Source organism: Cygnus olor, chromosome 22 (assembly GCF_009769625.2).
Source record: "Cygnus olor isolate bCygOlo1 chromosome 22, bCygOlo1.pri.v2, whole genome shotgun sequence".
NCBI lineage: Eukaryota > Metazoa > Chordata > Aves > Anseriformes > Anatidae > Cygnus > Cygnus olor.
This window is the reverse complement of record NC_049190.1, coordinates 6,557,647-6,579,851: the sequence shown is the minus strand read 5'-3', so window position 1 is coordinate 6,579,851 and position 22,205 is coordinate 6,557,647. Positions and strand designations below refer to the sequence as shown.

Genomic DNA, 22,205 nt, shown 5'->3' with positions numbered 1-22,205 from the left:
TAGCACAATGCATGTCAGAGACAGGAAAAAATGATGTTTTCTTCACTCTCCCGTAATTTTGCTTGCGCACTCTCCAAGAGCACATAGCTAATGCAAATATCCTACTTGTGCAAATTCCAGGGGCAAATGCATGCTTTGCATATGCTTCCACTGTATGCAACATATTCCATGCACAGACTGTGAAAGCCAGCCTACGTGGCAATAAAAGGTATGGCTGCAGCACAGGCAGATGCAGATGTTCCAGAGCCTGGGAGGGAAGCTGCATAAGGCTCTACCCTCCCCACCTTGCTGCGGGCATAGCAGCAAGGACAGTCAGCGAGGGCAGCACTGCTGTCACAGGCCTGGCTTTCATGCCATGGCTCTGGAGACAGAACTGCCTTGTCTGGCTGCAGCTGCAGGCTTTACTCCTTTTTTTCTTTCCATTTTCTGCCCCCTCACTTCTCTTCTGTGATGCCAGTTCTACACATGTGCCAGAAGAATCTGTAGCACTTCTTTAGGGGACTTGAACTGCTGTCAGGACAGAAACAGATACTGTAAATTTATATGGCTGGTGCATAGGTGCATAAAGCATATTTCTTTTGTTCGCAGATTCATGTAGGTAGAATCCTGGTCGTGTTCAAAGGACTCTTGTTGTTGCCCAAGCTTCTTTGCTCCTCAGCCTCATAAACACTCAAAAGTATGGTATTTAGCGTCATTGGTACAAATTGTCTTCAGCTGCCTTTGAGAAATAAATTGCTGTAATGAAAATCACCAGTATTTTCTGGCGAGAGAACTATTTTCTGGAAAATGAAACGAGGTTGCTCTCATTGCTGAATGGAAAGATTTGTGTCCCTCTCCCAGCACTCCACGAGAGAGATGGTCTGTTTCATTTTCCGTGACTGTTTGGAGTCATGACTGACCTGCTGTAGGTACTGGAGACACGGGAGAAGAATCTGAGGCTGCATTATCTGCCTAAGTCCCTGGAGATTTTAAATTGCTTGCCTTCAGAGTGGTGTCATTTAAGTAGGTTTCCATAGGGAAACGGAAAGTATATTCGCATACAACGACATTTAGAAGGCCAGAGGGCTGTGTCCTGTATGCTTGTGAGAGCTCAGGCCTCAGTCCAACCCATTTTTAAAGTCCATGCTTACTTTCATGCGTGTTGGGGTCTGCATAACTCACGTGGTTAACATACAAGCCTAAACGCTGTGCAGGGTTTGAACCCAGGTGCCGATCTCTTAGCAGGAGAGTGCTGGCAACTTCCAAAGAGGTAGAACCGTTAAGTGTTGATGTGTAAAATTACACGTGTCTAACCCGACGTGTGTGGTGCTTAGCAGTATACGCTGGGACGCGCTGCAGCAGGTATTTGTGCAGTGAGGCGGCAAAGCGGGATGAAGGAAGGCTCGGCTGATAAGGGCAACGCCAGCACATCGCATGTGAGAATTTAGGGGAGCGATTCTGTGTGGCTGTTTGCTTCCAGGCTACAGGTTACATATGATCTTGTTTATAAGGCTGGGTTCAGCACGGGTCTTTATCCCTGCATACATCAGGATCAGCCTAAGGCAATATAATTAGCTTACAACAGCGGTAAATGAGGACTGCCTGAAGTCTCATAAATCCAACCTAAATTCTAGCAAATATCTACCTCTGCAGAAGGATACAGAAAAAGCTGGTGCAGTACCTGGAGTTTCAAAGATATATGAGATTTGCTTGTGAATACATGAATGTAAGATACAAATCTTAAGGATTTTGTCCATCGCTGTTACGTGTTTAGGTTTGCATTATAAAAGCGCTCCTGAACAGTAAGTATTTTTGTTTGGATATAAGTTGTATTTGCTTTTTGTTTTATTCAGTTGTTGGCAAATTAAAAAAAGATAAACCAGTGAGCTCTGAAACTCACACAGCGTGGTTTCCCGCGGGTTTGTACCAGTGTTCATTATGAGTTCCCAGGGAAGAGTTTCCTGATGTCGGAGCATTAATGACATCCCTCTCATGCCGATTTCTTGGTACCTTCCAAAATGAGTCCAAGCTGCAGCTTCTCTCCCAGTCCGGGCTGCAATCTTCTCTGATCTCTTCTCTTTCCCAGCAGTTTCTTTTAAATTGGTAGGAATGTTTTAAAACTCTTCAGCACTCCTGCTTGTCAAATTTGCTGACAATTTCAGGTGACAAGTTCAAAAGTTTCGGGGACAGGAGGGAGAGGGGCAAGCAGGCGGCACAGGCGGCACGATTGCACCAGCACGGTTCCCACAGGGAAGTAATCTCAAACTCCTGCATAAAATTCTTCTCTTGAAAAGCCCATTTTTTCAGGTCTGAAAGGTCGTCATGTGAAAACTACTGACCAGTTTCAGTAAACTCTTCTTTTGGGTATGTCAGCAAGGCCCCTTGTTCACAGCAAACGTTATAAGCCCTCTGGTCTTATTCGTGTCAGAGAAAGAGCAGTGGCAGCTTTGCGCCCTCTTAACTGCACACGCTAAAGGGTTTGCTGATATTTGTGTGCCCGGTGATGAAATATCCCTTATCCATTTTTAGCTTGGTAGCAGAAAAAGGGGAGGCTTTTTTGGTGCTTCTTTTGTTGTGACTGTGTGGCCAAAGCAGGGATTTATGATTTCAGGAGAGACAGTAGCTAGCACTCTTGGATTTTTCTTTTTTCTTTCTTTTTTTTTTTTTAATTGTTTTCCTTTGAAATTCCAGAGTTAGTGTTTTGTCTGCTTTCTCCCTGACCCTCTTCGGAGGCAGGCGTGTGTTTTTTCACCAGAAAAACTGGAAACAAAGAATCGTTGTCTTTAAGCTGTAGCAGGCAGGAAACCCAACTCACAAGGGATCACCCTGAGCCAGCGCTGTCCCAGAGTAGACTCCAGTTCTCTGAATTCAACCTGACAGCTTGTCTGGAGCACTTTCTAAGTAACCATTATCCTTCCTTTTCTCCCAGCAAAAGAGCTATTATTTTTTTGCCTGGGGTGCACGGCAAGCAATGTTTTTGCACATGTGGGGGGGTTACATGTTTGCTGGGGTGCAGTCCCTCCTATGAAAAGCTCTTGGAAGTACTTTTGCTGTTTCCTAAGACAAGAGTAAATGTGTTTCCTGATAATGAGTTAAATGGGCAAATGCTGTAAAAACGTTTGCTGCAAAGTGTGCGCATGTGTGTCTTCCCTTCCCTTTTCTCTTATGTGTGTATTGCTGCGTCTAGCTTTTTTCTCTGCGAATATGCGTTTCTTTTTCTTTACTTCTCCATTTGTCTCCGCGCATTTTCAGTACATGAATGCAGCGAACACATTAACCCTTCACTTTCCTCCTGCCCCGTTTGCTTCTGTGCCTGCACAGTGCTGTGAGCGTATTTGTGCACATTGGTGTGTGTGCTTTAGATGAATGTGCATTTAGATGTGCGAAGGGTGCTCAGAAGCATGCCTTTAACAACATGCGATCGTACGTCTGCATTTTTGCTCTGTAGTATGCCTGTCTGCATGTGGCTCTTCACGTCTGCAGCCCCGCATGGCTCAGCAACGCGTGGGTGACTGTGCGTGTTGGCTGGAAAGTGACTGCTTTACAAAGCTGCCTCGGGGAGGGATTCTTAGGACACAGTCTTCATCACGGGCTGCGCACTGGGACTTCTGCTGCCGTTATTAAAAAAAGCAACAACAACAGAAAAATTCTCACTACTTCCTCCTTTTCTTTATAATGTGTCTTTGTAAGCACTGCGCAGGGTAGCTCAGACGTGAATCAGGAAGTTCCACCGCTGCACGGCTCGGGGATGTTTTTCTAGCCCCGCTCGCGCAACTGGGGGCTGTCACCTATAGCTCAAAGCAAACTGGGAGTGACTCCAAGTTTGGGAGGCCAGAGCCCTCCTGCGAGTGGGGGAGCAGAGCTGCAGGCTGTACAGCCGCTGTGTGTAGCAGCTCCTTCAGGTCACCCTTTGGAAATCCTGCACCCTAGTTTTGTGCATGCACTCTGTTAGGCTCCAGATCCTGGCTGACATTGGGACGAAGCGGGCTTCAACACGGTGCTCAGATCCAAAACTGGATCTAGGACAGGAGTTAAACTGGAAAAGTTTGAACGCTTTGGTGTGTATTTCCTTACAGATAGCAATGCATAACTGGGCTTTCAGCTACTTCCAGTGATTGCCCAAGTTAAACCTCCTCTTCGCATGCATGCTCTGCCTCAGGTTCCTCGTGTAAATCCAACTCTCACGTAGTCCCTTCTCCCTTGGTTGGAGCTGACTTTGAGTCAAAACCCAATGTTGTTCCAAGCCTGGTCTGTGCTCGCCGTGCCAGTTCCTCATCTGTAAAACAGGTTCATAGCAATGCAGAGTTGTTTGATAATAAATGTGTTGGTTTTTTTTTGGTTTTGTTTTTGTTTTCTAAATTGTGAAATAACCAGATAGTCTGAAAATGGGGCTGTACCATAGAAGTTATTTTGAAATTATTTTGTACTCAGCTAGTTGCTTCCTCTTACTGGAGAGACTTAGAATTACCTAATTCCACATATGATCCACATACTGGTGATTCTGGAGCAGAAGGAGCAGGACATTGTGGTCTTGAAGCAGAAACGAATGAGTTTTGTGCTGGAAGGCACTGGAAAGTCTTACATAATCATGAGAACAGCCATAGTAACGTTGGCTGTGAATGACACAGAGCCTGACATATGGCATACATACTAACTAATTATTTTAATTAGCAGAAATAGTAAATTGAAAAGTAATTCATTGCAAGAGAATTGATACTGTGGGTGAGATTTTGAGGTCTCTGTACACAGAACTCCATGCGGCTCATACCTGGGTGCCATAGGCTAATTGTTAAGGGATGCCAAGTACTAATTTGCACAAGTAGTTTGAATAGGCCAGAGGATTCCTCGCACTCTGTTCTGCTTTCCCCCTCTGTTCCATCTCTGCCACAGTGTACAGCCTCCTGCAAACAAATGACAGCACCCACAGTCTTACTGCTTTGTGCTAAGAAAAACTGCATCTAGGGTGCTGCTGACGTTGTAAAGTTTTGCATGGTGTGTATTGAGCATTTAGCACTTACACTTTGAGCCAGAGTGGGCCTGGGAAGGCCCTTGCTGACTCTACAACCTTTCTGTTTGCTGCCATGATTTAAAACAATCCATCTAATGTTTCTAGGAGGAGCTGGAGGTGTTTTTGGCTTCTTTGCCCCTCCAGAAACCCACAGTCTAGGTTTCTTCTCTCCAACTGGCTTTAAACACAACTCCACCTCTTCAATGCGATCTCCAGCAGGTTAAATGACAGGAGTGTGAGGGCTGGACGCTCAGCAGTTTGGCAGGTCTTGCTTACATGTTTGGTTTGCAGCAGTAGTGTTTTTTGTTCCCATGCGCCTACGTTGGGATTTTTCCAGGATACCAGAATAGTGCCAGTCCTAGACACCACACACTACCTCGCTTCGGGAGGAAAAGTGGTGCGGTCCCATGCCCTCCTTTCTCTCTCTCCCTCTCTAAACCAGTTGCCACAAAATAGACCCCAAGTGACCACTTAGATTAATCACAAGTCTGGATCCCTGAGGACACCTGGTTCTGCTTTCCCCATTTAGAGACGCTAATTTAAATTCCAGCCACTAAGCCAGGATCTTTCTTCCTACTGAAGCGGGAGGACTCATTGCAAAAACCAGAATGTATTCTGTATGGAGAATCCCAAGGATTCCATAGCCCGCTTCAGATTTGCAGCCTCCTTCCCCTGATTTGCTACACTGAAATTTGTAAGGCCAAGTCCTGCCTGCTAATGAAATGCCTGTGCTCCCTAACCAAATAAGAAGGTATTCAGGAGCAGTTCATTCTGTATTTCATTTTGGGGGGTCTTTTTTTGTCATGTGAGCTGGAGTCACTCTACCTTTCTTTGTAAAGCACCTCAAGATTCCCTGGTACAGAATCGCTCAATGGCTGCAGTTATTGCTGTTGTTACTACTCAGCCCAGCCAGCAGGACAGACTGGGGCAGAGGCTGCCAGTGTGTTTCAAAGGGAAATGGAGGCAGTGATGGTAAGCAGTGAGACAATTCACTGGGACCTGGGAGACTTAGTTACCTTTATTTTCTTCCTGGCTCTGTCCCCTTGACGTAGGACAAGCCACTTTCCATCTTTTGGCTGCCTAATCTCCTTGGAGGTGTCAACTCCATTAGGTAGAGACTGGGGAGCTCTCTTTACTTCTTAGCTCCTACCATGCTGGGGAATCCAGATGCTCCTGTGAGTTTGCTGCACATGTGTTTCCCCAGACACCTTCTACAAAAGTTGGTTCCAGGAATAAATCCCACCTCAGGGGATGAAAGCTTCTTGGGAGGCTTCGAGACCCCACTCAGCTCTGCGACAGTGTGAGTTCCAGTGGTGCCTCCCCAATACCTCCCAGGGCTCCTCACGTGGGAGATGTGACGGGGACAGGATTTGCTCAGGCAGACCTCAGCATTCAGACACTGCTGTGTTACATATAGTGTTACATTTCAGGACGCTGCTCAATCCGGACACGCAGTCCGGTGGCTGTTGTGCTAACCCAGGCATGATACTGCCCACGGGTCTGACTGAGGGAGCTAATCTTCAGACCAGTCACCCCGCACCTTGACGGTGAGCCCCAGCAGTTCACAAAGCAGCCAGTGCCTGGCTGGGAAAGCACTGCCGCTGCTGCCAGTGATGCCGTGAACACAATAAATACGCCGCGCTGCTCCTTCCCAGCCGTGCTTGAAAACTGGGGTCCTACGCCAGCAGAGATGGCGTTTCAGGGAAGATCCTACTATAGTGCCTAGAGAGTGGTTGGTCCATAAACGACCCAGACCCACTGTATCCATCCTGGAAGAAAAAGAAAACAACTCAAAAAGGAGGATATCGACAGGCCCAGTGCCCGTCATTCTCCTGGACAGGCTAGTAGCACAAAATAGTGCCTGAATCTGGCTTGACTGAAAGAGCTCCTACGGAGAAAGCAGGATGAAGGGGCTGTCAGCACTCACTGAGCAGCTCAGGAAGTACCGGGACTGTGAGCCTATTGTTCAGCTGAAACTCCGCCCCCCCCCCCCCCCCCTTTGCTTCTCCCCTCTGTCCCAAGCTTTCAGATTTATAAAGCACCATTTCTTTTAATTTGTAAAAAAAACTTTTTAAAGCTTATCAGAGAGGGTTTGCTCTCTAATACATCATATCTTAAACACAGGTTCCCTAATGGCTTGTTCATTGGACTGCATTCAAGCTTAAACAACTGCTAGGCATCTGGGATGGTCTTCTTGTGGTGTGGAAGTCTGCTTGGGGATTTTAAGCCTGGTTTCCTAGGGAAATGAGCTTGTGGGTGTCTGTCCGTCTGTCCCTAGCCCACAGCAATATTTAAGCCTGTTAGTCTATTTAGACTAAATATGATCCAGAGGTATGGGGAACAGGAACAAAGTAGCATTCAAGCAGAGAGGTGGGGGGGGTCTGTGAAGGTGGGCTAGTGGTTCGGTGGGGCCTGCCTTATCTTCCCTCCTGCAGTGCCGTACCTCCTCCACTTACACAGTACAAAGTGCAGCCGTTCTCCTCCTCCCTGTCCCCGAAAGTCATCCAGGAGATGCCTGGGACACACTCCTCATCTTCTTCCCCACATCAAGTCCCTCCTTTGTTGTGCCAGGCAGTCTGACAAGAAGAAGCTGCAGAGATCGGATGCTTTAGCTCATCTCTTGATCTTTACAGGACAGCCTGCCTGATGGCCAGACTTGATCTCACTGATTTTGACATGTCCTAAGCCTTTTCCCGGCTTTCTGTGTAGCCTAGCAGACTGTTCCACCACTGTGCCATTTCTCATTTACATCTAATTCCTGAGGAATCAATAGACTTTGAAAAGTGTGTTGCACAGAAGAGGATGAGGACGTCCAAATGGCACAGAGGCTGGCGAGGTAGGAGCTGAGGAAAGATCTGGGGGGAGAAAGTACAGGCAACGGTTAGGAAAGGTCCAGAGACCAATGCCACGTGGTGTGTTCGACAGTCGGATTTCTGGGAAAGGCATTTCATCTGGTAAAAGGCAGCTAAGGCTGAGGAAAGAGCGTTTATGCATGTAAATAAATAAAACGATATTTAACCTTCTTCCCAGGCGTGTTGTGAGTATGAATGTTTGCAAAGCTGTGAGATCCTTAGTTGAAAGGTGCTGTGAAAGTGCAAAGCATTATTAATATCCTTTACCTTACTCATAATAGAGTATGCATTCATTCTGGGGAATTTCTGGACATAAACCAGACAGCTGCAGAATGACATTTCTTGAAAGCATCTATGATTTATTTTGTGCTCTTTAATTCCATTTTGTATTGAATACACATTTGTCATAGGACTGTTGTTCCACTGGGTCTTTTGAGTCTAAAACAGACTGAGGGACCTGATCCTTTGCTGGTATAAATTGGCCCCTTACTTCACTGTAGCTATTTGCTGATTTACACCAGAAAAGAACCTCATTCCAAATCTTTTAATTGAATTTCCATAGCTCGGCAAGTTTTGGTGTAAAATCCAAGTGGTTTTAAAGACAGATAAGATTCTCCCTGTAACTAACCGTCTGGCTGGAGTTCTGTAGGATCTCTTCAAGCCACTGGGCGTCAGGTCCTGGGAACGATATTGTTTTTGCAGAAACTCGAGTCTCTGGATAGGTTCCCTGGCTCTGCCTTTTCCATTTTGTTTTAAACACGTTCAGCTTTAGAGTCTGGGCCTGGAAGCTGGGAGGGCTGATGTGGTTCTTTCACATTGCACGGATTTTTGTGAAAACAAAACAAAAATAGCTTAGTGGATTTGGATTTTTTATTTTTTTGAGAGAGAGAGAGAGAAGGAAAGAGTTGGAAACTTGCTCTAGCTGAGTGAACACGTTTCAATAGCAATGCCTGTATTGCTCTGATGTTTAACCCTTCTCACTGGTGCACAGTCGCAGTCAAAACTGAGCTTCATCCTAACATCCTAACATGACTGTCCCTATAAATGCCCACCCATCACTCTGCAATACATTCTATATGTGGAAACTGAGGCAAAGGGACTCATCTGAGGCATGCTAAACCTGGGTTAAACCTGGGCTGAGTCCCATGCACACCGACCTTCCAAGCCAACATTTTAAGGCCTAAACTGTACACTACAAGGAAACCCATTCAGAGAGGTTTTGAATGATAAATTCAGACAGGCTTACCCAAACTTCTCCGGAGAACCCAGCCTTGATCCTTTAAAGCCCAAACAGCCGTAGCACACACACCTGGTCAGCACATCTGATTGTGATAGTGTCACGTAATGTTAAAAAAACTGTAGGAGATGCATGCCACATTCTTTCCGTGACACTGTGAGCAAAGCAGACTCCTCCTCAGTGACAAGTTTCTCCATCTGGAGGAGGAGGAGGAGGATCATCTATCCAGATGATGGCCTATTTGCTTACCCAAAGCACGCTGATGCATGCGAATCAACCAACCCATCTGTGGCAGCTGATTCGCCTCAGTCAAATTTCTGACCCAAATCAGAGAAAACTGAAAATTTTCAAAAGGAGTCCTGCTACTTTTTGGAAAGGATTTTTTCCTGATTTGAAAATAACTTTTTTGTTGGAAAATTGCTCTTTCTTTTTAACAGGATCACCACGTAAGTGATGCTTCCGTTAAAATCACATAATAGCAAAACTATTTTTGAGGCAACCAAAATGTACATTAGCATCACAATCTGTGGAAATTTCTGAGGTTTTGCCTTTCTCTCTCAACTCAGAACTGCTATGTTGTCTTCAGAATATTTCCCCAAACATTTCTCTAATAGCTCTACTGGTAATACTTATAAAGGATATCCCAGGGGAGAAATGAAAGTCAGAGGCTGGCTGCAAAGAGGACATGGGAAAAGCCAGTGGTTACTCCGGACCTCATCTCTGCTCTCCCGATCTCAGTCACTGACAGAGCAGCAGCCCGAGCTCCAGGCGCGCTCAGCCGTGGTAGGATTTGCACGATGGTTTTCCAGCAAGGAAAATGCCACCCATGCAAACAGTAGCTTATTTACAGCAAGGACAGCTGCCGAGGACTGAGCTGGGGATAAAGTTCCCTGGCAGCGCCCGGCTGCCAGCCAGTTTCCAGCCCTGCTGCTCCGTGCCCAGCCACGGAGCGGGGACAGCACGGCTGGGGCTGTGCCTCCCTCCTCCAGAGATGTCCTGCCGCGCTCTTTGTACCAGCCTGAAACCGTAGCAGTTTGTTTTTCAGTCTGATCTGTTTGCACTGGGGTTTGCGGTTTCTAGTTAGAAAAAAAAAAAAAAAAAGGCAAATAAATAAAATGAAAAGAACACCAGGCACATTAAATGAGTTCTTTTCCCCCCTGTTTTCCTCTCTTCCCTCCTCCTCTTTCTCTCCCTCTCTTCCCCTCCCTTCCCCTCTCCCGTCCCCTCTCTGTTTTCCTTTTCATGCCAATAACTAGAAGGCTGTAATTTCAAAGCTGCAGCGGCTTTCCCAGCGCCAGGAGGAATGTGCAAGTGCCTGGGATGTTTCTGCAGGGAGCTGAGGAGCCCTGCTGCGCTGTGTGGCACGATGGGGCACGGGGCAGTGCCCGCTCCTGCCTACCAGCATGGCCAGAGGGGTATTTTGAATTTCACCCGAGAGGATGCTATTTTTCCTATCTTTCCATCTTAAAATAGCTTTTTTTATTGTGTGTTTCAAGTCCGTCGTATGGAATAACACAAAATTTCGTCCTCCTTTCCTGCCCGTTTCTGTCATCTTGGGATAAGAGAAAGAGGGTCTCCTTCTCGATGGGATGAGCTGCACTCTGAACTCCACTGAGTGCACTGACTCTACTTCATGGTCAGAAGGTGTCATATCCGAGCATCGTCCTGACCATCACATTGACAGCCTGTTGCCTGGCTGTGAGGGAGCAGGAGCACAGGAGATGTGGCAGAGGAAAACCAATAGTATATGCATAATACCAAGGCAGTTGGGACCAAGATACAAAGCTAGATTCTTGCAAGTTTTTTTCTGGGAAGAGTTGATTTCAACCCCTCTGTGCCTGTTGTCTTTTGTCATTAGATCCCTCCTATGATGCAGTCAGGAGAACAGGATGGGGCAGTAATATGAATTCTGGCCTTACCAAAAGTAAGTCGTCCCAACGGGAATCACAAATTCTGCAATGGAAGATCAAAATGAGACTGTGGGAAAGATGGGCATGGTTGGCTTGTGTTATGAGCATCAGAATGGTGAAGGACTTAGGGATACTAAGACAAGAGCTAGAATTATGTTATGAAAAGAAAATTGACACAAATACTTTTATCATTGAATCGTGTATTAAAGACAACTGCAGCTGTTACAGTAGAACAAACCTCTGCTACACCCCAGATTTAATTAAGGAGCCAGGATCAGGTCCTCCCTATAAACAGAAACTCTTGGTAACCACATTCCCTGTATTTTGGTGTAGTATTTTTAGGGACAGATATAGACAGCTTGGGCAGATTCTCAGTTTCCTACTACTTTTCAGAAAGTAAGATTCCATACAAAGCCAAGCAGGCAGCTAGGGCCCCTACTACATGAGCTGCTACTCACACAACTGTTCTTGTTTCTTACTGTTTTTATTGTGTCCCTGAGTTCACAATACACTCTGGGTCATGGGCTGACATCTCAATGGAAATATCAGTTCCTTGTCCCTAAAGGCTGTATTCTAGTTAACCTAACCAGCTGATATCAAGCCATACTCTCCCCTGCTTCCACTGCTGGGGCATATCCCTGTACAGCAGTGCAAGATGGACTCACTTGACCCTCAACAAGAACCTATGAGGTGCAAATAAATGTGGCAGAACCTGGCTGTCAGATTATGCTTCCTTTGCTTTGCAGCTTTGTGAACTACATGTGCTCTAAATGTGAAGACTAGTCTTTGAGTTACAGTTTTCTGTTACAAGAAATGATATGAAGAAGAGGAACAGATGTTAATGTTGAAGTGATTTATAGAAATGGCCATGATATTTTCAACTAAATGTTTGATTTAATAAAACCAAAACTTGTTCGCCTAAAAAGGTTGGTTTAAAAAAGTATTCCCATTTCCAAAGAAATATTGAAAGAAGTTCCGACATAGAAGTAGGTCAGAATTTATACATTAAAAGAATTCCAATTCCTGTTCAAAGCATGTATCTAAACTAGAATGGGAGTTAAGTTATAATAAAAGACAGAAAATGAATGAGGTATCTACATAATATTTTTCCTTGCCTAGTCTACATATTTTCATTTTACAGTGAAATTTTAAGTTTCCAGTGAAACCTCTTATTTTTCTAGTGCAATCTCAAAAATACCAGCTCTTAGGATTAGAAAACTTCCCAGTCACTATTATTCCTGTTCAATGTATCTTGTCTTGTTCTCTGACCATTCCTCCCTGTCTGTTCTAGTACATATAAGATCTTTCCTGTTTTTACAGGCCCTCCTGTTGCAGGGACGCAAAATGTGAATAAGACAACAGAACAGCAACGGCCCCAGCCAGGTAACTGTTGATTGTGTCACCACTGCATTTGCTAAGTAACTGTACTAGATTGGGAGAATAAATGTGTCAACCAGCAACAACCATGGACACAGGACAAACATGCAGACCCTTACAGGGAAGTCTTAGAATTATGAGTCAACTGTGACCCAGCAGTGACAGCAATTGTTCCAAAATGTTTCTATTTTACTCTATTGTCCTTCCCCATTCAAAAGAAACATCCTTGTTTCAGCTGAGTCACATGCAGTGCCTAGCATCAGTTGCATCTCCTTTGAAGCATCATGATATGAAGTGCAATGGGTCCTGAAGCAGTTAAAGGCATGGAGCTGTTAATGCTGCAGCAGTGCAGTGCCTGCTCGCTAGCCCCTCACCTCCGTTGCAGTGATGTTCAATGGAGGCATCTCCAAACAGAATCACGGGGTTCCCCAGTGTCAAAGAAAACCAAATAAGAAAAGCAAACCCTGCTGGACAGTGAGCAGTAGTGTTTCCTTCTAGTTTCCCGAGGGGCCTTTGAAAAGCTAAACACCACCTTCTTTGCTTTGCACAGCTGCTTTCTATCTTTTTTTTTTTTTTAGGGGGTTGGTTCGTTTGGCATCATTTCAATCCACGAGCAAATGCTATAGATCCAAATCACCAAAACCAGAGGGAAGCAAAGGAGAAGTGTAGACATTAGAGCTGAGGAGGCCCCACAAAAAGGGAAGGAATTCATTCCTAATAAATGCATCGTGGAGTTTTCAAGAAACACTCAGCCTCATTGGAGCCAGTGATAAAACTCCTGTTACTCTCATTTGTCTAATGTTCTGTTTGCTTCAGCAACGGAGAGTTGGGTGAACTTTTCATTGACCTCAGAGAGAAGCAAGCTAGACAGTTAACAAGTGAATTTGAAAATTTCTTCTGTTGACTAGCTATTTTTATAAGAAATATATTTGCTTCTGATTTGTTACTTCTTTGCTCTCCCACACTTGTTTTTTTTCCACGCAGCTAAATGTTCTAATTGACACATAAGTGTAGGGTATGTCCAAAGAGATTACGATCTTTGAAAGCAGGCAAGTCTGAAACCACTGTCAGAACAACAGTGCCATTTTGGATTCCACAAATAATTGGTGGTTGATTGCTAAAAAAGAAATAGACACATCAGGTCTGTTCCGTAGCCTAGGAGAAAAGGCAGTACAAGTGAAGCAAGAAGGTGAACATTTGATCTTGTTTCTAGAATAAATAATAATGAATTGTTGTTTCTTTTTGATGAGATAGGTTTCTAAATAGCTTTTGTGTTGTTTTTTTTTGTTTTGTTTTGTTTTTTCTTTAGATCCCTATCAAATCCTGGGGCCTACCAGTAGCCGTCTTGCCAATCCAGGTAAGTTCCTCTTAAATTCCAGACCACCATTGTCACTTCCATGTGATCTACTGCTCCAGTCTGTACTGAATGAGTAGCTGTCTGCTTTTGGGGTACACTGTGAGGGTCATGGGTCTTAGTAGTTGTGGCCTCACAACCGCTTTTGCAAAAATCACCACAGTAATGTAAGGAAAGTGGTGTGATATTACCTTTATCAGGATAAAATCACCATCCTGAATGTGCTTACCCCAAACTAGTATTCCCAAAGAAGAGCCTTTTAGGGGACTTAATTCCTACTCTCTCAGATTTGCAGCGCAGGTTTGTTCTCCAGTGTCTGCTGCGGATTAAGAGCAGGGAAGGCACAAAACATCTCTGAAAGTCACAGCATAGTGACTGTCCCCAGCAGGTCATATAAAGGAAACAATTCCTGGCTTTGGGGACTAAGATGTTGCCTAAATCTTGCTTGAACTAAACAAACTCCTATACTGCTCAGGAGTAGTAATGGAAATTCAAAAAATTGGGCTTAATCATTAGAGAGGGCCAGGCCAACTATAGGCATTTTGCATTGATACTGTTTGCTTACTGATGTAATGTCTGAAGGCAATAGTGAAGGAAACACCCTCATAAGCTTCTTTACCTTTACTGTTAGTATAACTACACCAAATAAAACATCTCATCTGGGGAAGAAATAATCTTATGTATCTCAGATTACCAACTGGCAAATAAACTGTAAGTATCCAAAATAATATCTATGGTAAAGAGTAAGCAATTCAGACTTGAAATACACTGTCAACCATTCAGAGAAAAATTTTGCAGAACACTATGCTCGGGAAAAGGCCTGTTTATGAATAGCTCAAAGATTTTAAGGCCAAAGGCGACCATTATGAAATCTAATCTGACCTCAAACTCATAAACAGAACAAAGGGTTGACTAACTTGTTTGCTGGGAATAGTTTATCCATTCCTACGTAAGATTTTCTAAGGCTTGAAGGAGCAGTTCCCAGTAAAGATCGAGATAGTCCTTCTGTTTCCTGCCTTTGTCTTTGCTTTTAAGCAGGAAGCACAATGTCATTTCCTTTCCTTTTGGCTTGCTTCTCGCAGGGAGCGGGCAGATCCAACTGTGGCAGTTCCTCCTCGAGTTGCTGTCGGACAGTTCCAACGCCAGCTGTATCACATGGGAAGGGACCAATGGGGAATTCAAGATGACGGACCCTGATGAAGTGGCACGGCGCTGGGGAGAACGCAAAAGCAAGCCCAATATGAATTATGACAAGCTGAGCCGAGCCCTCCGATACTACTATGATAAGAACATTATGACCAAAGTGCATGGCAAAAGGTATGCCTACAAATTTGACTTTCATGGCATTGCCCAGGCTCTCCAGCCTCATCCCACTGAATCGTCAATGTACAAGTATCCATCAGATCTCTCCTACATGCCTTCTTACCATGCCCATCAGCAGAAGGTGAACTTTGTACCCCCACACCCTTCTTCTATGCCTGTCACATCATCCAGTTTCTTTGGAGCTGCCTCACCTTATTGGACCTCCCCTGCTGGAAGCATTTATCCAAACCCCAATGTCCCTCGCCATCCCAACGCCCATGTATCACCACACTTGGGCAGCTATTACTAGATGCTTTTATCTTCGAGTGGCCTTAATCAGTCTCATTGGACTTTTTCTTTACTTCTGGTATTTTTATGTTTTTTGGGGGGACCCTTAATGGATAATTGTGGCCTTTCTGGGGCAAGAATTAAAACTGGATATTGGTTATTCCTGGATCAACCCTTTTACTTTTGTAACTTTGCCTCTTGTGTCTTGAACTGAGAGATGGATGCTTCTTTGGGCCAGTACTCTGCATTTTCTTTGTGTTTTTTTTTTTTTTTTTAATGCTTATGTCCTCTGTAGGAATTGACTATGAAGATTGTTCACCATTACCTGGAATGATTATTAGCTTTTTGATGAGAGAAATTTTTAAGAATTCAAAGGAGGTTGACAAGACATAGACCCAACTGTGGGTCTTAGGAAAAGATGACTACATTTTTTTTTCTCACTTTGAAGAGGGTAGGCAATTTGACCATAAAGTCACGAGGACCTTGGGCTGCAGGGGACCACAACTGGAATCTTAGCTTTAAGGCAGATGAGGATTTTCACCCAACTGGAAATTAAGAAAATATATATATTCATATATATATATGTACATGTATATTTTAAGAAGTAAAGGGCATTGAAGGAACTTTTCTAGGCTGTACAAGTTCAGTAGACTGTGTATTAACTCCAGAAACATCAGAAACCAGAACAAAAAGTAACCTAATATCAAGCACAGACATTCTTTGAAAGCAAAAGTGAAGTAAAATAAATGACAGCAGGCCCTTGAGCTCTGCCAGAGTCTTAGGGATCGCTAAATGCTACCGATTCGCGAACGCTGTGCGTTTGTCAGACCGTCATTCAAAGGGTCAACAAATCAGAAGGCAAATTACTGTATAAATTATGCAGAGTTATTTTTCCCTATATCTCACAGTTTTAAAAGAGAGAGTAAATAAAACGAGTTGACCTCGGTCACAAATGCAGGTTTGTTTTTTACTATCAGCTCAGTTGTTTGTGGGTTGTTTTTGTTTGTTGTTTTTTTTTTTTTTTAATGTAATTTGTACATCTTTCCAATCTGTACATTTGGGCTGTAGCTTTGTACTTTTTTGCTAAAAAAAATAAAAAAATAAGACATGAGTAATGTATCTGTTGGAGATAGTCTTGGTCCTGCAATTGGATCCATAATTGACTCCCAAATTAGCCAGAAACCTTCCAGATTTCCTGGGTTTGTCTAGAGTAGATTTTTTTTTCTTGTATTAGCCTGTCATAGTTGTTTGCAAATTAACTCCATTTAGTTAACATGTTTCTACTGAAGCTGATTGAAAACATACATTGACATTTTAAAGTGACCTATTTCAATATTTTGTGATTATTTTTCACCAAAATCTGGAACTTTGGAAACATTTTAACCACTTCACAGGGAAAATTATCAAATATTTCTCACGACATCTTTTGAAGACTTTTGCTATGGGTTGTCATTTAAATGCTAAACATTTGAAAATTCTCAGCCATCTCTAATTTTGCACGTGTTAATTTGATGATCCACAAATGGTGGTTTGGTGCCATAAACAGAAGGGTAAACCACAATCATTCGTGTTTTAGAACAGATGTCTATCACGGGTTAGACTTACATCTATAACCTATTAGCTAACTTGTATTAACCGGCAACCAATTAACAGGATCACAAATATCTAATCTAGACATAACCTCTGGGACTCTGTGTGTGTGCAAGATTTGGTCCATGTGCATCCGATTGCAGGATGAGAGCCTGAAATCAGAACATTATAGTCTGCTCATAACTTTAAACAGAAGCACTGATGCCATTATTTAACAAAAAGGAAGAATAAGATCAAGCTAATCAGTTTAGGTCTTAGTGCTTTTGGGATGTTTATAAGTAACATTACTGCAATAATCGCAAAATTTAAGTATGAAGAAATTACCCATGGAAATGGGGCTTTTGCTACTATATATATGCAATGTACTTTTTGGATATTAAAATATATATAATTTTGCAAGTAATCTTGGTGTTTTTTAAAAATGTATTAAGTGTTACAATGAAACTGTTGTATGAAGAAGATGATGTAAAAAATGTGACAAAATAAATGGTGGTTTTCTTCTCTAAGGCATCATATTGTCCCACTCTCTCCCTCCCCTCTCATGCCTGCTGAAAGAGCATGAACTTGCATCTAAATTAAATTCAACTAAAAGGAAAACAACAAATCTCCATAGTAGTAGCAGTCATCATCCTTATCACTGTAAAATAATATCAACTTCTTATTCCAGAAAATTTGTGTCTCTGGAGCTGGCGTTTATCAGACCTAATTTAGGTATTGAAGTGTCTAAATCAGAAACCTAGGCTCCATCTTTTGTCCATGTGGGGAGAGAGAGAGAGAGAGAGAATGAGAATGTGGTGGAGTAGCTGGAGCTCGAAGAGGCGAAGTGTCTTGCATGAGGACGGTGGCAGAGCTGTGAGCAGGCCTTTGCCCAGTGCCCCAGCAACTGGGTCACAGCCCTGTGCCAAGTGCTGGAACATGCAGCCTCCCTGCGAGCGCCACAACCGACCTAATGGACATCTCCGACTGTTCACTCTTCAGGGTACTCAACAAGCCGTTGGCAGAATGTGTATGTGCAATGCTGTGTGTATTACCAGCCTGCCTGTCTGCTCATGTTTCTCACCTAACCCCAAACCCCAGGGAAACCCAGTGCTCCAAAGCATTCCTGAGATGGAGTAAGAGTCTGCAAAAACAAGCACCGCCAAGGAATCTTCTGATTGTGTATAAAGGTCAGGCAAAGGCACTTCCTGTATTTTTTCAGACACACGGTGGTCCTGAGAGATAGCTTGATCTTTCTGCAGATTTGATAAACCCTTAGAAATACATAACTGCACAAGTACACCATTTCCTTCCTCCACACACAACCTTTTGTTGCTAAGTTTCTAGTACAATAGCTTTCACCGGCTTAATTAGCAAGCCTGGGCTATGAAAAAGAGTTATGTTAAAGAGTGTGTTCAAGCACCACAGAGCTGTTCCCTTTGTGTATTCAGCCACAGTTGCTCAATTTAGCCATAAAAGTGAGTGTTTTTTGCATGTCTCTATTGTTTTTCGCTTCATTGTGATCTGGATTCGTTCTGGCTATGCATCATCAATAGAAGTATCAAGTATTTTCTTCTCATACAATGTGCCTGCCCGGTTGCCTGCTATAGGAAAATTTGAAGACTGAGATTGCACAAAAATGCCTAGAGGCAGAATCTGAAGGTTATCAGAGCAAGAAGATGTCTTTGACAGCAAAATCTGGCCAGCAGCATCCTTGGTGGAAAAAAAAAAAAAAATCACCTCTTTTGAAAACAACCAACAATTTGAGAAGCATTTGTTTCTGGCTGTCCATCTTGCAGCATCTCAGAGGAGCTTGGCTTGACAAGGATGGAACAGCATCCACCACAGCTCAGGTCCCTTGAGTCTCTTTTCATCTATCTCTTCAGGGTACTTGCTGATACTAATCTTTGCTAGTATTTGCTAATATTTAGCTTTAGACAGAGTTTGCAGCCCACTGCAGGCTGCATTCTCATGAAAAAAAAAAAAAAAGAGATAAAGAGATCGTAGAGTAGAGAGATCTCACACCAGAGTGCTAGACAGCCTCAGACCGGTGGGGCACTTCCCCAGGCACGTTTTAGCATTTTCATAAGATCTTAATAGTTCACATTCCTCAGGTGAAGAACAAGCGATAGATAACACATAAAGTGGAGCAGCCCATTTGTACCCCCAGAAGCAGGCTAACTGCAATGTTGGAAGCCCTAGGGATGATAAGGGGGGGATTTCCCCTCCCGACACAAGTTTCTGGGACAAACTGAGAGAAAATAAACAAGGAATGTGATGGTACTAAAGCTACTTTTTGCTTTTCCCAGGAGGACAAGGCAGATGGAATTCAAGTATTTCAAGCTTAAATCAGAAAGTTTACAAAACAGATGGTTGGGATCATGTGATTGTGAGCCATGAGGCAACTGGGATAGCAGAAAATCATCTCTACATTGAAGTTCAGAACTCAGACCTCACCAGGAAGCCCTGCTCCCATTGAAATGAGTGGTAATTTAGCTATTATTTTCTAGTGGTCTAGTATTCACCCAGTACTTCTGCTCTGCTCCCCAAATTCAAACATTTAATGGGATCTAGCTTAAATACGCAAAACTAGAATTAGCTTTATATGTCACCTTCTCTAAGTGTTGCAGCTTATAGAGTAAGTAGAAGCTGTGATGGCCTTACAGTCTCAGAGCTCCTTTGGCTGGGTTCTATCCCACAGGTTTTTATATTTGAGATGTACCTGCCTCAGTGTCTGCATATCAGAGGAACCTGGAAAGGGAGAACAAAAAGTTATTCTTACTGCTTAATTACAGATATCAGGTTTAGAACCTGCTTTCAGTTATATTTTGGAGAACCCTTTTTATTCCCACTTGATCACTCCTTAGTCCAGAGGATGAAGGCCCCTCCTTAAGCACTTGTTAGATGCTTTAAGTTAGGAGATGCCAAATTCTTCCTGTGTCAAGCATCTGAGATTACTGCTATCTACAATGCTCATAGGCCAGCTGTGAATGAGAATAAAGGCCCACGGAAGCCATCGTCTATACATACACGTGGCAGACTTTCCTTGGAAGCACCTGGCATTATCTGAGACTGCTTACTGATTTCCTACACCTAAGAATTATATTTGAACCCTGAAGGTCAATTTCTAAACAACTTTGGGTTTCTAACAGGCATCTTTGCAATGGAAAGGGATTTCCCCATTCTAAGACGTTCCCATTAGTAAAGAGGAAGTGTTTATATAAATTATTTATAAGTATATATTATTCATATTATATATTACAGTGTAAAAATTATTGTCATTAGGAAAGGAAGGATTTGTCATTCTTCTGCCCAGCAAGCATCTCTGATTTCCAGTCTTAGTGAGACATTAACTACATGGGAAATCTGCTATAACTTCTGTTGGTGCAAATATTTAATGGGAAGCTGGAGTTATCTGATAATATTTCATACACGTTCTTAATGTCCACAGTGACAGTAAATGACTGTGCCTGAAGCTTTGTATTAAAAGCACTGATGAACCCAGCTGCTGTTTCCCACCCCTACTATCCCAAGCAAAGAGCCATTGGTCTGCAGATTCTGGGTTAAGGGAGCCAGCTTCACTTTATTATACTATTACAATAACAGATTTTTACAAGCTGCCTTGTTATGCTGATATAGTATTTTTAATGACATCTGTGAAATTAGTTTGTTAGACTTCAGCCCACTTCCTAACAAAGTAGGTTCTCCCACATCAAACTGAGTGTTGCTGCATTTGGTGCTAATTAGAGCTGTAGTCTAGAGGCACATCTGAGACTGTGGTTTATAAATTCACTTCAAAGACCTTATTTGTATACTTTTGCACAATACCTAGCATAGCTTACATATTATGATTTTCATCTGTAAAAGCAGAACTCCTTGCAAATAAAGCTCACGCTTTTCTAACATATTAGAAAAGAAATGAGACTTAGGTCACACAAAGAACTAATTTAACCTACGTGTTAATATTTTCATCTGTAGAAGTAGAAATCCCTGCACATAAAATTCACACTCTTCTGTCAGATAAGGAACATCTCAGAGATCCTTGACAAAATTCAACTCTTCAGGCTCCAAGATTAGCAAACAGACCCCAATATTAAACCTGCTATAAAGAAATTCAGGTAAGAAGGAAAGGCAGCTTTCTGAGGCCACCACAGTATCCCTCATCAGCTCTTCACCTCGCGTTCACCAGCAGCAGGGAAGGAGCTGCCCCCACCAAGGCCCTGGGCGAGCAGGTGTGTCAGTGAGGGCCAGGTGTGCTCGCAGCTGAGCAGCCACTTCAACCAGTATGAATGGCCACAGCAAACACACCGAAAGGTCTGCTGGGCAGGGCTAGTGTTCTTGGTGAGGGGACTTACCTGCTCCTTATCCCCATGGCTAGGGAGCAGGCCAAAAAGGAGCTGTGTTTCTTACATTTGGTTGTAACTGCTAAAGGAGAAGGAGCACAGGGACTCTGGCAGTTCGATGCACAGCTACTTCAACACAAGAGGTTTCTTCTTCCTTTCCAGGAACTGCTGCAAACTTGTTATTTGCTTTGGCTTTTTGTTAGCTTTCTGTCTCCTGGAGCTGGACCTACTTTACCCTCCCTGCTGCTGCAAAGCCCCGTGCACCAGAGCCAAGGAGCCCACACGGTGGCCCTGGGTGCTGAGCCCTGCGGGGAGGGCAGCGCTGCCCAGCCCTGGAGCGCCAGCTCTGGGGTCCTGGTGCCCCCACGCAGGGGTGGCAGCTGGTGCTGGAAATAACCCAGCCCCCGCTCGGGTTCTGGGGACCAACATACCGCAACCATGAGCTAAAACAGACTGGAGGGTGTTTCTGTTTCAGGCAGCTGCTCCTTGTGGAGGGGTTGAACCTTAAAGCTCCTGTGCCTCAAGTTTGGGGCCACCACAAAAAACACAGGCTCCACAGACACTGGGGTATCAGCACCACCAGCCTGGTCAGGATAATTTGGGGTGCTGGGGCCTGCCTGAAGCCACCCCAAACCCCAGCGGAGTGTAGGGGGGCACTGAGGGAGCAGTCACCGGCTGCTCATCTCCCCAGTGAGAGGGGAGAGTGGCCCCAAACTGCCCAGTGGGGCGGGTGGTGGTTGCCCCCTTCCAACAAGCCTCTCCTTGCCCGTCCCACAGCTCCGGCTGCTTGTGCCCACTGCCCTCTGGGCAAGGAGCATGTGGTGGTCAGCAGGGGGCACCGGGCAGTGACTTCCCCTCTGGGTGCTGGGGAGGAGTTTTTGGTCGTGTTGGTAAAGCTCCCAGCACAGGAGCATGAAAGTTCATAATTTGGACTTCTGGAGACACCACCCAGCCACATAATGGTTTATGAACATCGCTACGGTGGCAGC

The 22,205-nt window shown here is 44.0% G+C and overlaps 1 protein-coding gene across 7 annotated transcripts in view; it reads left to right on the top strand.

Moving 5' to 3' along the window:
* The window catches only part of FLI1 (Fli-1 proto-oncogene, ETS transcription factor), a 90,721-nt gene extending 71,874 nt beyond the window's left edge, over nucleotides 1–18,847 (top strand). For 5 of the 7 annotated variants that reach the window (XM_040534096.1, XM_040534095.1, XM_040534098.1 and 2 more), the window contains 4 exons: nucleotides 10,935–11,000; nucleotides 12,307–12,369; nucleotides 13,673–13,720; nucleotides 14,800–18,589. In XM_040534096.1, the coding sequence (XP_040390030.1) occupies nucleotides 10,935–11,000; nucleotides 12,307–12,369; nucleotides 13,673–13,720; nucleotides 14,800–15,329 (707 nt within the window). In that variant the 3' untranslated portion in view covers nucleotides 15,330–18,589. Of the gene's footprint in view, nucleotides 1–10,934; nucleotides 11,001–12,306; nucleotides 12,370–13,672; nucleotides 13,721–14,799 lie in introns of all 7 variants that reach the window. The other 2 variants (XM_040534100.1, XM_040534101.1) reach the window with 2 other exon arrangements.
* Nucleotides 18,848–22,205: the final 3,358 nt, after the last annotated feature.